The sequence below is a fragment of the Myotis yumanensis genome, unplaced genomic scaffold (genome assembly GCF_028538775.1).
Source record: "Myotis yumanensis isolate MYYU_CA2020_CCGP unplaced genomic scaffold, mMyoYum1.0.hap1 SCAF_3, whole genome shotgun sequence".
NCBI classification, from domain to species: domain Eukaryota; kingdom Metazoa; phylum Chordata; class Mammalia; order Chiroptera; family Vespertilionidae; genus Myotis; species Myotis yumanensis.
The window spans coordinates 165,394,888-165,409,910 of NW_027223754.1; the positions used below are offsets into that span (position 1 = coordinate 165,394,888).

The following is a 15,023-nucleotide window of genomic DNA, read 5'->3' on the forward strand; positions in this document are numbered from 1 at the left end:
ATAAAAAACACAATACCATTTACTTTAACACCCCCAAAATACTTGGGTATAAATCTAAAAGTATGCATAAGACCTATACAAGGAAAACTACAAAACTCTAAAGAAAGAAAGAAAAGAACTAAATAAATAGAAAGACAGTCTATGTTTGTGGATAGGAAGACTCAATAATGTCAAGATGTCAGTTCTTGCCAACTAGGTATGTAGATTAAAAGCAATCCTAAACCCAGCTGGTGTGGTTCATGGTTGAGCATTGACCTATGAATTAGAAGCTCACTGTTTGATTCCTGGTCAGGGCAAATGCCCTGGTTGTGGGCTTGATCCCCAGTACGGGGCGTGCAGGAAACAGCCAATCAATGATTCTCCCTCATCATTGATGTTTCTTTCTTCCTTCCTCTCTGAAAGTATACACACACACACATACACACAATCTACCTAAAAGCCTAAGCGACCAACTGACCGTTGGATCAGTAGCTATGATGCACAATGACCACCAGGGGGCAAATGCTCAACGCAGGAGCTGCTGCGCTGCGGTGACACACCTGGAGCCAGAGAAGAGGGAGCTGGATTCCAGGGAGCATCACCGGAGAACTGCCCTCTAGCAATCCGGGACTCCTCGGGGGATGTCGGAGAGCCCGTTTTGGCCCGATGATCCCCGCAGGCCAGGCAGAGGCACCCCACTGTTTGCACAAATCCATGCATCGGGCCTCTAGTATATTTAATATATATTAAAAGCAATCCCAGAACCAGACCAAGATGGTGGCATAGGTTAACGCCGGAGTTTGCTGCCTCGAACAACCACTTCAAAAATACAACTAAAAGACGGAACGGACATCACCCAGAACCACAGGAAGGCTGGCTGAGTGGAAATCCTACAACTAGAAGGAAAGAGAAATCCATACCGAGACTCAGAGGAGGCGCAGTGCAGAAGTGAAATACTAAGGTGCGGAGTGCATGTGGAGCGGGCCGGCGGCGGAGGGCGCGGTTGTTGTTTTCAATCGGGAGGGAGTTTCAGACTCTGAGCTCCAGATCCGGGCGAGTCTCTAGGGACCCAGACTCAAACGGGAGAAGCGGGACTGTCTGGCTTTGGTCGGAACTCGAATGTAGCTTTCTCTCCTGGGACTCTGAGAGGCAGAGCCCCTGGGGACGGATCTGAGAGCAGCCATAACTGCTCGCTCTGCCCGCCCTGTAGATCCCCAGGGACCCACCCTGCCCAAGCCCTGCACAGAGGCATTTGCCGGATAGCCTTAGGCAAACGCTAGACTAGCACCGCCCTAGAGATCCAGCACAGAAGCTCTCCCACTGCAGACACAGCTGACTCTCATAGCCAGTTAGCCTGGAGGTCAATTTACCCCCAGTATTGCCGACAACAATCAAGGCTTAACTACAACAAGACTGCGCACAAAGACCACAAGGGGGTGCACCAAGAAAGCATAAAAAATGCGGAGACAAAGAAACATGCCAGAAATGGAGGATATAGAGCTAAAAAACGCACTTTTAAGGTCTTTCAATAATTTTCTAGAAACTGCCGATAAACTTGATGAGATCCTCAAGAAATCTAATGAGACCCTCGATGTTGTGATAAAGAACCAACTAGATATTAAGCATACACTGACTGAAATAAAGAATACTATACAGACACCCAACAACAGACCAGAGGAGCGCAAGAATCAAGTCAAAGATTTGAAATTCGAAGAAGCAAAAAACACCCAACCAGAAAAGCAAAATGAAAAAAGAATCCGAAAATACGAAGATAGTGTAAGGAGCCTTTGGGACAGTTTCAAGCGTACCAACATCAGAATTATAGGGGTGCCAGAAGATGAGAGACAGCAAGATATTGAAAACCTATTTGAAGAAATAATGACAGAAAACTTCCCCCACCTGGTGAGAGAAATGGACTTACAGGTCCAAGAAGCGCAGAGAACCCCAAACAAAAGGAATCCAAAGAGGACCACACCAAGACACATCATAATTAAAATGCCAAGAGCAAAAGACAAAGAGAGAATCTTAAAAGCAGCAAGAGAAAGAGACTCAGTTACCTACAAGGGAATACCCATACGACTGTCAGCTGATTTCTCAACAGAAACTTTGCAGGCCAGAAGGGAATGGCAAGAAATATTCAAAGTGATGAATACCAAGAACCTACAACCAAGATGACTTTATCCAGCAAAACTATCATTCAGAATTGAAGGTCAGATAAAGAGCTTCACAGATAAGGAAAAGCTAAAGGCGTTCATCACCACTAAACCAGCATTATACGAAATGCTGAAAGGTATCCTTTAAGAAGAGGAAGAAGAAGAAAAAGGTAAAGATACAAATTATGAACAACAAACATGCATCTATCAACAAGTGAATCTAAGAATCAAGTGAATAAATAATCTGATGTACAGAATGAACTGGTTATTATAATAGAATCAGGGGCATAGAAAGGGAATGGACTGACTATTCTTGGGGGGGAAAGGGGAGTGGGAGAGGCGGGAAGAGACTGGACAAAAATCGTGCACCTATGGATGAGGACAGTGGGTGGGGAGTGAGGGCGGAGGGTGGGGCGGGAACTGGGAGGAGGGGATTCATGGGGGGGAAAAAAGAGGAACAAATGTAATAATCTGAACAATAAAGATTTAATTTAAAAGAAAAAAAAATCAATCCCAATCAAAATCCCCAGTAATTTATTTTGTGGATATTGACAAACTGGTCTCAAGTTAATATGGAAAGACAAAAGATCCAGAACAGCTAACACAACATTGAAGGAGAACGATGTTGAAGAAGTGATGCTACCTGACTTCAAGAATACTATAAAGCTACAGTAATCAAGACATTTTTATAACTCTGGCAAAACACAGACATGAAATAAACAAAGACTAGGTTTTTAGAGGTCAAAGCAATCTGCTAAAGTTTACTCTTTAGGAAAAATTAAATGCTAACCTTTTAGAATAAATTATTTTATTTTAAAGTTTGGAATCCTATTTTTACTATAATGTTTCTCATTTGCAGGAGGAAAACAGATATCAGTGTTTCAAGCATAACTGGGGGAAAAGCAAACTGAATTATGATGAAATTAAAGTCTAAAAAAGAAACAAAAGGGTTATAAAAACTTTTCAGTTGATAAATCCCATTCCATAGAACAGTTTAACTTCTTCAGTCCATAGGCCGTCGCTCTATCCACTGAGCCAAACCAGCTAGGGCATAGTTTAACTTCTTTAGTAATCTAACCGTTCCTTAGAGCCCAGATTGTCTTTATATTGATTTACTATACAATGAAACAACAGTCTCAAGACCAAAAGGAGCTTTGATATATTGTTCTTATAATGAGGTTTTTACTAGTAACTACAATGTCAGAATTAAGTTTAAAAGCATTTTTTTCATATTTAACGTGTGAGATCTGTAGTATCTACAGCTTTGCTTTCTATTAAAGAACATTAAATTGAAAATTAAATTGAATGAGGGGGAGGGGAGCCAGAATAGCTTATGGTTATTCCCTTAATAAATATATTCCAGTTGTGTATAACAGTTCTAGTGCTATTGTTAAATTTGTCCCTTAACCTTTTTGCAGCTATTCTAGGAAATGGAAAAGTGATTTTATACAGTCCTGCTGTCCTTCCCTCCTTATAATTATTCTTGATTATTTCTTGACTCTTTGGACCTTATATTTTACTTTTGACAAGAAACTAGAGTAATGATCCCAGAAGGAAAGCTAAAGAAGGAATCAAAATCTAGAAACATTTTCTCTTGCTTCATTTCCTATCTCCAATGAAACATCAACTCAAAGGATACAGAATATCCTGCAGTATATTATCTCTTAGTATTCCCCCTAACGTATGTTCACTCTCCAAAAAGTACATTTTCAAGAGGCATTGGCTATCCTGCAAGTATATTCCAATTTATTAGGTTTCTAAGGTAAGAAAAGCAACTGTTATATGAATTCCAAAAGTAGTAATACACAAAGCTGTAAAGTACTATCTACAGATACATAGCTAATGAGGTAACAGATAAAGTTATGAATGTTCTGTACTCTTCTAAAATTAATTTGTCATGATAAAAAGTTGTAACTAACAGTAGTACTGTATAGGGTGAGGGAAAGTATAACCATTCAAAACACATGAAGAGAATGCTTTTTAAAAATACAGATATAAATGTTGATCATTACTCCACAATTATGCTTTTAACAATTTATGCCCATATATATTCTTACCCTTCTGGTTTTGTTTCCTGGACATTGCAGTTTCTTTTATCTCAAAAGATATAGGAGAAAAGTATTCTTTTGCCTTGTCTGGGTTCTGATTGTAGTTATCTCTGATTTAAAGGTAGGCAAGAGAAGTCTGTAGTTGGAGGTGTTAAGTACAAAATCCTGGTTATTTGAAATTCTGCTAACTGGTAATCGCCTTTCTTTCTATTATCTTCTTGTCAGGAAATATCATTGCAGACATTCATGTCGCTCCAGGATGATTCTAGAGGGAGGAAAAATACACATAATTACAGTTATAGTAATAGCTATTTGTACAAAATTTCTGAAAGATATCCACAGGTTTTGTTTTGTATTTTTTCTAAACAAAACTAGTGATTAGAAGAAAAGTACTCTAAAAAATCTATATATATAAAAGCCTAATGTGCAAAGTGTCCCCTCAGGAGTTTGACCAACCAGGAGTAAAGCAGCCAGGGAAGGGAGGCCCTGGCTGGCAGCCAGCAGTTGCTAGGGACCCTACCTGTGGACGAATTTCTTGCACTGGGCCTCTAGTATGGCTATAAAAAGCAATGTTTTGCTCTTTTAGAAACTTTAATCTTAGAATCAAACCATCTTCATATTTCAGGAAGCATGTTCTCTTAGTCATCTTATATTCTGTATCTATCTCAAAAATATTATCCCCATCTCTGCTTCACAAACTATTATCTCATCACTCCCTAAGATCTTTCTTGCTACCTGCTCTTCCTGTCCAAATCAAGGGTCTTTTTTCTTCCTCTAGAATTTCCTATTTCTAATCTCTCCTCAGGTTTCCCAGCTCAAATACAGTTGCAAAAAACTTGGGGCTGGGGGTGAATGGGAAGCACACAAAGGAATTTTATTTTATTTTTTAAAATATATTTTTATTGATTTCAGAAAGGAAGGGAGAGGGAGAGAGAGATGAAAACATCAATGATGAGAGAGAATCACTGATTAGCCCCACACTGGGGATCAAGCCCATAACCCAGGCATGTGCCCCAACTGGGAATCGAATCATGACCTCCTAGTTCATAGGTTAACGTTCAACCACTGAGCTACACCGGTTGGGCAAGATTTTTTTTTAAAAGATTACACCAAGCATCTACACTAATAAAAGAGAAACATGGTAATTAGCGTACGACCACTACCCTTCCCACTGGCTAATCAGCATATCCTTATGCAAATTAACTGTCAGCCAAGATGGCGGCCGGCAGCCATGCACTGAAGCGAACAGGGAGGCTTGCTTGCTCCAGTGATGGCGAACTCCAACGTTCCCCGCCTGCCGCTGCCGGCCTCTCAGCTGCAACTCTAAGCAACTATGTTGCAAATATAGAAGCTAAACAAAACCCCAGAAACCAGCTTTCAGCCGGACCACAACATTGTATCAAATACAGAAGGTAAAGACCAGAAACCTGCTTTCAGCAGCGAGGCCTCAGAGCTAAAGCTGGCCCAGAATAGAAAAAGAAAAAAAGGAGCAGTTGGGAGCTTCAGTCAGCCGCCAGCCTGAAAACGGCCCTCAGCCCCTCACCTAGATTGGCCAGGCACCCCAGTGGGGACCCCCACCCTGATCCAGGACACCCTTCAGGGCAAACCAGCCAGCCCCCACCCGTGCACCAGGCCTCTATTCTATATAGTAAAAGGGTAATATGCCTCCTGGCACCGGGATCAGCATGACAGGGGGCAGCACCCAAACCCCCCGATTGCCCTGCGGCTCTGTGTGTGACAGGGGGCGGGGCCACAACCTCCCTATCCGCCCTGCTCTGTTCGTGACAGGGGAAGGCGCCCCAACCCCCTGATCAGCCCTGCTCTTTGCCTGATAGGGGGGAGTTCCCCAATCCCCTGATCACGCTGCGGCTCTGTGTGTGACAGGGTGCAGCGCACCAACCCCCTGATCGGCCCGGCTCTGTGTGTGACGGGGTAGAGCCATAACCTCTCCATTGGCCCTGCCCTGAGTGTGACAGTGGCGGCTCCCCAACCCCCTGATCGGCCCTGCTCTGTGGGTGATAGAGGGTGGCGCCCCAACCCCCCTCCACAGGCCTTGCTCTGTGTGTGACAGGGTAGAGCCATAACCTCCCCATTGGCCCTGCTCTGTGTGTGACAGGGGGCAGTGCCCCAACTCCCCTATTGGCCCTACTCTGTGAGTGACAGGGGGAGCTCCTCAACCCCCTTATGGGCCCTGCTCTGTGCGTGACAGGGGGGAGCTCCCCAACCCCCTGATTGGCCCTGCTCTGTGAGTGACAGGGGGCAGCGCCCCAACCCCCTGATTGGCCCTGCTCTGTAAGTTACAGGGGGCAGTGCCCCAAACCCCTGATCGGCCTTGCTCTGCGCGTGACAGGGGGTGGCACCGCAACCTCCCCATCGACCCTGCCTTGAGTGTGACGCAGGCGGGGCCCCAACCTCCCAATCGGCTCTACCCTGAGCGTGACTGAGGGTGGCATCGCAACCTCCCAATCCGCCCTGCTCTGTGCATGACAAGGGGCAGCGCCCCAACTCCCCAATCGGCCCTGCTCTGAGCCTGACCAGGGGCTGCACCTAGGGATTGGGCGTGCCCTCTGCCACCTGGGAGCAGGCCTAAGCCAGCAGGTCGTTATCTCCCGAGGGGTCCCAGACTGCGAGAGGGCACAGGCCGGGCTGGGGGACCCCCTTCCCCCACGAGTGCACAAATTTTTGTGCACCGGGCCTCTAGTAAAAAATAAAATAAAATGGTTTAAATCAGCGGTTCTCAACCTGTGGTTCGCGACCCCTTTGGGGGTCGAATGACCCTTTCACAGGGGTCGCCTAAGACCATCGGAAAACACATATATAATTGCATATTGTTTTTGTGATTAATCACTATGCTTTAATTATATTCAATTTGTAACAATGAAATTGGGGGTCACCACAACATGAGGAACTGTATTAAAGGGTCGCAGCATTAGGAAGGTTGAGAACCACTGGTTTAAATGGTCAATTTTATGTTATATGTATTTTACCAAAATTTTTAAAATTTGTAATGCATTAAGATTTTAAAAATATGAAAGAAAAAATTTACTTGGGGCCCAGCAAAAATATCCCTAGAAATACTGATCAAGGAAAAAAAAACCCCAAAACAATATTCAGTTTTTTTAAAAAAAGAATCAGTATAGCCCTGGCTGGTTTGCCTCAGTGGATAGAGCCTATGGACTGAAGGGTCCTGGGTTCGATTCTAGTCAAGGGCATATGCCTGGCTGCGGGCTTGATCCCTAGTGGAGGGCATGCAGGAGGCAGTTGATCAATGGTTCTCTCTCATCATTGATGTTTCTATCTCTCTCTCCCTCTCCCTTCCTCTCTGAAATCAATAAAAATATATTAAAGTTGAGTGAGCTTATGTAAAATATGAATTAGTGATGTTCTAAATAAAAGAATCAGAATAGATTTTACGGACAAAAATATAATACAACCATAGAGACAACAGTATGTAAATACAATTGAAAATTTAGAGAATAAATTTCTTAAAAAATGCCAGTTACTGAACAGATACACACAAAAATAGAAAATTTAAATAGCCCTATATCTCTAAAAGTAATTGAGGTTGTAATTTTAAATTCTCTCATAATGAACATGATTTCATCTCTGATCTACTGCTGGCAGGAGTGTAAACTGGTACAACCTCTTTGGAATATAGGCATTCTTTTGTAAAGTAAAACATTTATCAATCCTATGACCCAGAAATTACATTCCTAAGTACCAAGAGAAATTCTTGCTCATGGTACATGCAAAAACATGTAGACTTCATAATAGTAAGAAATGGAAACAATCCAAATGTTATTGACAGGAAAATTAGTAAGTTGTGATGTATTCACTAAATGATATATTGCAGAGAAAGTGAGTCAACTACAACTATATGTAACAATATGGATAAATTTTAGCAATATAATGTTAAGCATTAAAAAAGAAAGAAAAATCAATTTCCAGGTTACATACAGCATATCTTTTTTAAAAATTCAAATACAGCCCTAACCGGTTTGGCTCAGTGGATAGAGCCTCAGCCTGCGGATTGAAGGGTCCTAGGTTCGATTCCAGTCAAGGGCATGTACCTTGGTTGTGGGCACATCCCCAGTAGGGGGTGTGCAGGAGGCAGCTGATCGATGTTTCTCTCTCATCGATGTTTCTAACTCTCTATCCCTCTCCCTTCCTCTCTGTAAAAAATCAATAAAATATATTTTAAAAAACTTTAAAAATTCAAATACAACTATGGGGGAAAAAAGGAGACATAAAAATTCAAATACAACTAACATTAGACAATATATTATTTAGACACATATGTATCTGATAAATAGTTTCAAATAAAACTATTATTTGAGAAGGCAATGAAAAGAATAAAAAATAAATTTAGAATAGCACTTACCTTGAAAGCCAAGGGGACATTAGGAGAATATGTAAGATATTGTCAATATTCAATATTAAACTGCTTAGGTTAGATGGTGATTTCATAAATATTCTACATAATATTTTTAAAAAACAAGTATACAACATAAACAAAATGACAAAATAAATAAGTACATAATAAAGTTTTTTTTAAGTGCCATTGGTGAATGTGGAGTAACTGATTCTCACATATTGCTAATGGAACATAAGCATATCCTATGATCCTGATGTCCCACTCCAAAGTATATGCTCAACAAGAATGTATGTATATGTGTATCAAGTTAATGTACAAGAATGTTTATAGCAGCATTATTTGTAAGAGTCCAAAACTAGAAACAAAGCTAAACATCTATGAATGACAGAATGGATAAACAAATTGTGGCATATTCGCAGAATAGAATATTATGCCACAAAGAAAAAGAACAAGCTACCAATATAACACGGATGACTTTCAAAAACGATGCTAAGTGAAAAATGTCAGGTGTAAAAGAGTACATGTTGTATGATTCCATTTATATGAAAGTCATGAACTAGCAAAACTAATCTATAGTAATAGAGGTCAGAATAGTGGTGAGAGAGAAACTGGGTGAGGGCACAAGGGAGGCTTCTAGGATCCTAGTAATGTCCTATAACCATGACCTGAATAATGGTTATTATGGGTGTGTTCACTGTGTCAAAATGTATCAAATGGTTCCCTTAAGCAGTCTGCATTTCATTTTGTGTATATTACACTAAAAAGTTTACCAGCCCTAACTGGTTTGGCTCAGTGGATAGAGCGTCGGCCTGTGGACTGAAGGGTCCCAGGTTCGAATCCGGTCAAGGGCATGTACCTTGGTTGCGGGCAAATCCCCAGTAGGGTGTGTGCAGGAGGCAGCTGATCGATGTTTCTCTCTCATTGATGTTTCTAACTTTCTATCCCTCTCCCTTCCTCTCTGTAAAAAATCAATAAAATATATATTTTTTTAAAAGTTTACCAAATAAGCTAGACATCCTTTTACCTCTTAATGTGACAGTTTACCTGATATTCTCCATTCCCTTTACCATGCACTGCTCATACCTCTGACTCAACACTGATAGCTAACAGGCAACACTGGTATCGGGGCATTTCTGCTCCCACTACACTACTCTTGGATCAGTGTACTTGTTCTCAAAACTACTCAATGCCAGTTGTGCCCATAATTACAATTACATAATTATACTGAAATCCTAAGTGTATTAATAAACTCTGAATGTAAAAAAGTTGCTCTTTCTTTGAAAACTAAGTTGAAGGCTCTAGAAGACTAAATAGAAATAATTTGAAAAACTGTCCTTGGGGTGATAGACACACAATACAATATACAGATGATGTATTATAGAATTGTATACCTGAAATCTGTATAATTTTATTAACCAACTTCACCCCAATAAATTCAATTAAAAATAAATAAATAAATTGTCCTCAATTTAAGTGTGTTAAGACACATAAATAAGCCTGGGGCAAATTAAAAAATCCAGGAGGAGCCTATACTCATTGTTTCAAGTAACTAAGAGCTCTCCTTCCACTTAGAAAAACTGTAATTGGAAGTTTCAAGCAATGAATCACAGGATGTAATTAATGCCAAAAAGATGAAGAACTCTAATCAGCAGGCGTATACTTAATACATCATAAGGTTGGTGAATAAATGTATATTTATTTGTTTCAAACTGAAATAAAATGCTTATGGTGTGTATGTATCATTTTAATCTCCTGCTTTAACCAACTTTTTCAATTAACAATAAACTATATAAGATAGAATAGCAATAGATAGCCTAAACCGGTTTGGCTCAGTGGATAGAGCATTGGCCTGCGGACTGAAAGGTCCCAGGTTCGATTCCGGTCAAGGGCATGTACCTGGGTTGCGGGCACATCCCCAGTAGGAGATGTGCAGGAGGCAGCTGATCGATGTTTCTCTCTCATCGATGTTTCTAATTCTCTATCTCTCTCCCTTCCTCTCTGTAAAAAATCAATAAAATATATTAAAAAAAAAAAAAGAATAGCAATAGATAAAAAGACTTCAACTATATCAAAGAAAACTTGTAACAACTTTTGGCAAATTAATACTATCTACTAGACAGCTAAAGCAAAAATATTAACTGTTAACAAGTCTACTTGTTAAAATGACTAAAGAGAAATCAATTGATCAAAGCTGGAACTGCTATTTTTAAAAGAATCTACCTTTTTAGTTATCATTAATCAAAGGCAGCATGGTTATTACCCTATTGTGGCATAATCTGATTAAAACAATGGAGGTCTTAGAAAAAGACAGCTGCTGAAAGGCCTACATGGGGTTCAAGAACCAAAGTCTGAGTATCACTGAACTGGGAAAAGAATGGTCTGAGTTCTCTTGATAGGAAAAATAGAAAAGATGCTTTTGCTAAAAATTTTCCTTGAGAGAGTTAAAACTTTCTCTAAAACAACGTATATTAAATTTCTTTCCAGAATCTGATACAAACCATGGGCTTCTCAAAAGAAAACACCAAAAAATCAAAAAAAAACCAACAAAACTCACATTATACAAGAGCATCCAGTTAGAATGAATTTAGGTATAGTAGTTTCTTATCAGATTTCTTCTTTTCTTTTCTTTTTAAATCCTTACCCAAGGATGTTTTTTCCATTGATTTCAGAGAGAGTGGAAGGGAGGGAGGGAGGAAGGGAGGGAGGAAAGGAGGGAGAGAGGGAAGAGACATGGAGGTGAGAGAGACACATAGATTGGTTGCCTCCAGCACTTGCCCCTACAGGGGCTGGGGAACCTGCAACCCAGATATGTGCCCTTGACCGGAAATTGAACCCGTGACCCGTCAGTCCCAGGTCTGACACTCCAACCACTGAGCCAAACCAGTCAGGGCTCTTCTTTTCTTTTTTAAGTTTTGTTTTGTTTCTGTTTTTATTTTAATCTTCACCAAAGAGTATGTTTTTATTGATTTAAGACAGAGAGAGAGAGAGAAAAACATCAATCAGTTGCCTCCTGTAGGTGCCCCAACCAGGGATCAAACCTGCAATCTAGGTATGCGCCCTGACTGGGAATCGAACTCGCAACCTTTTGGTGTATGGGACAATGCTTCAACCAATTGAGCCACCCAGCCAGGGCTCTTATCAGATTTCTTTAAATCCATGATTGAAAGTATTAGATAGCTCTCAGTGATAGTCTTTTTTAAAATATACTAATATATATATTGATTTCAGAGAGGAAGGGAGAGGGAGAGAAAGATAGAAACATCAATGATGAGAATCATTGATTGGCTGCCTCCAGCACGCCCCCACTGGGGATTGAGCCTGCAACCCTGGTATGTGCCCTTGACCAGAATCGAACTTGGAACCCTTCAGTCCACAGGCTGATTCTCTATTTACTGAGCCAAACAAGCTAGGGCTCAGTGATAGTCTTTTAAAGCTTCTATTTCATTCATTATTCAACTAATATTCATTGAATGCCTACTAGATTCTAAGCCTTATGGGAGGATTGAGTGGGAGAGTGCTGCTGTTTCAGATTCAGGGGAGAATTATAATATACCAGAATGCAGGCGTTTACTATAAGAGCAGGTGATGAAAAAGTGGAGGCCAAACCCCTTAACTACTCAATTGAGAAGTTTGGCAATAAAGAAATGAAAGAAATAGGATATCCGCCAGAGTTCTAGCATGGCAAAATTAAAAGGTAAGTTTTACCCCAAAATCGGGAACACTCTTTCAAAACAGTATAAGAAAGCCCTATCTGGTTTGGCTCAGTTGGTTGGGTGTAATCCTGTGCACCAGGAGGTTGCCAGTTCGCTTCCCTGTCAAGGGCACATGCCCTGGTTTCTGGCTCAATCCCTGGTGGGGGGCATGGAGGAGGTAGCCGATCAATGTTGCACTCTCACATAGATATTTCTCACTCTCTCCTTCTCACTTCATCTCTAAAAATCAATAAACTTTTAAAAAAGAGAGAGAAGGAAAGATCAAACATACTACAGAGAAAGATAATACTTGTAGAAAGAGAAAATAACTGAAAAGGAAAAGATAGAAAGGTAATCAAAGATAAACTTAACCTTATATTCGGTTCAACTAATCTTTTTAAAAAATGTATTTTTATTGATTTCAGAGAAGAAGAGAGAGATAGAAACATCAATGTTGAGAGAGAATCATGCCTCCTGCATGCACCACATTGAGGATTGAGCCCACAACCCAGGCATGTGCCCTTGACTAGGACCCTTCAGTCTGCAGGCTGGTGCTCTACTCACTGAGCCACATGGACCGGGCTCAATTAATCTTTAATACCTAATATATGTCAGAAAATGTACTAAGCAATTTCCTACACATTATCTTATATAATCCTCACAACAACCTTGCAAAATTAAAGAAACATACTTCTGAAACAAGCAAAACGGTAAGAAATACAGAGATAGAAGAGGTCATACCAAATGACTGCAAGGCTTGAGGGCTTGAAAACTACTGAAATTTAGTCTCGTACACCTGGGTTTGAATCACCACCTCACCACTTAGTTATTTGATCTTGGGAAATTTTTATAATCTCAAATTCTCCAATAAAACGAATAATAAATATTAAACAATTATATGAAATTTGTGTATAGAGAATATAATAGTGCCTGGCACATGTTAGGTTATTCTTTCCACTATACCACACTGGCGTTTAAAAATCAGAGATATGCAAGGGAAGAAATATAAGGGAAATAAACATATCATGAAGCAACAAAGGTCCAGTTAAAATTAGTACGAATTTGGAGTAGATAATGCCAACTCTGTGACCTCTCCTCCCTACGTTCAACTACCCAGGTAAAAAGTATTTTCATGGGGAAGTTGCTAAAGTTGTAACAAATTAATATGTACTTTAAAAAAAATTTTTTTTCATTGATTTCAGAGAGGAAGGGCGAGAGAGAGAGAGAGAGAGAGAGAAAGAGAGAGAGAGAAACATCAATTGATGAGGATCTTTGATTGGCTGCCTCCTGCATGCCCCCTACGGGGGATTGAACTTGAAACCTGGGCATATGCCCTGACCGGGAATCAAACCGTGACCTCCTGGTTCATAGTCAATGCTCAACCACTGAGCCACGCTGGCTGGGCACTATCTATTTTTAAGGACTAAAATTGGGCAGAAGAATTTCACCTCCCTCCAAATTATTATTACTATTTTTTAACTATTTAAATACCTATAAAATAGTAGGCCCTGACTAGTCTTACAGAACTTACTACCTAACCATTTGAAGCTACAGTTTAACTATCTGTCCAAACTTCAAACACTAATCTGAGGAAGTGTTCTAATGTTGATTAAATACCAGAAAACATCCACTTAAGAATAACTTGATTTTCTTTTGTTTTAAAAACTTATTTTATTTACAAGGAATAAACAGTAAGACCCTAACCAGTGGCTCTCAACCTTCTGGCCCTTTAAATACAGTTCCTCATGTTGTGACCCAACCATAAAATTATTTTCATTGCTACTTCATAACGGTAATGTTGCTACTGTTATGAATCGTAATGTAAATATCTGATATGCAGGATGGTCTCAGGCGACCCCTGTGAAAGGGTTGTTCGACCGCCAAAGGGGTCGCGACCCACAGGTTGAGAACCGCTGCTGCCCTAAGACTAACAGACATTTGCCTTGCTGTCAAAAACCAGAATACAGACCCATTTATTTTGCCCTTTTATGATGGAGAAAACTGTAAAAGACTGAAATGAACCAAAAAGATCACTGGGCATCTTCGATGAAAAAACTGACACTGTGGCCCGGCTAGCGTGACAGTGCTTGAGCGTTGACCTATGAACCAGAAAGTCATGGTTCAATTCCCAGTCAGGGCATATGCCCAGGTTGAAGGCTCAATCCCCAGTGTGGGGCATGCAAGAGGTAGCCGATCAATAATTCTCTCTCATCATTGATATTTCTATTTCTCTCTCTCTCTCTCTCTTTCTCTCTCTCTCTCTCTCTCCCTCCCTCCCTCTCAGAAGTCAATAAACATCTATATTTTTTTATTGGCATTATGTAATGTGCACCCTTCCTAGTTATCTGATTCTACAGGGTTTGTATCCTTTATGATCTTTGAGCTATTTTAGAAATGTTAAGTTGTAGCCGAAACCGGTTTGGCTCAGTGGATAGAGCGTCGGCCTGTGGACTAAAGGGTCCCAGGTTCGATTCCGGTCAAGGGCATGTACCTGGGTTGCGGGCACATCCCCAGTGGGAGATGTGCAGGAGGCAGCTGATCGATGTTTCTCTCATCATCGATGTTTCTAACTCTCTATCTCTCTCCCTTCCTCTCTGTAAAAAATCAATAAAATATATTTAAAAAAAAAAAAGAAATGTTAAGTTGTAGATAACTGAGAGCAATGCAAAGGATTCTTGTCTATACATAAGCAAACAGATTCTGTCCAGTGAAAGGAGGAATGATTTCCCACATGTCAAGTGGAAAAAGCCAGTTTTGTGTCAACCTGTAAATACAT

The 15,023-nt window shown here is 40.5% G+C and overlaps 1 protein-coding gene across 2 annotated transcripts in view; it reads right to left on the reverse strand.

Annotated features, from left to right (window-relative positions):
* The window catches only part of SPATS2 (spermatogenesis associated serine rich 2), a 124,743-nt gene that overhangs the window by 69,047 nt on the left and 40,673 nt on the right, over positions 1-15,023 (reverse strand). For both annotated transcript variants that reach the window (XM_070410302.1, XM_070410303.1), the window contains one exon: positions 4,190-4,445. In XM_070410302.1, coding sequence (XP_070266403.1) covers positions 4,190-4,214 — 25 coding nt within the window. In that variant the 5' untranslated portion in view covers positions 4,215-4,445. The remainder of the gene's footprint in view (positions 1-4,189; positions 4,446-15,023) is intronic.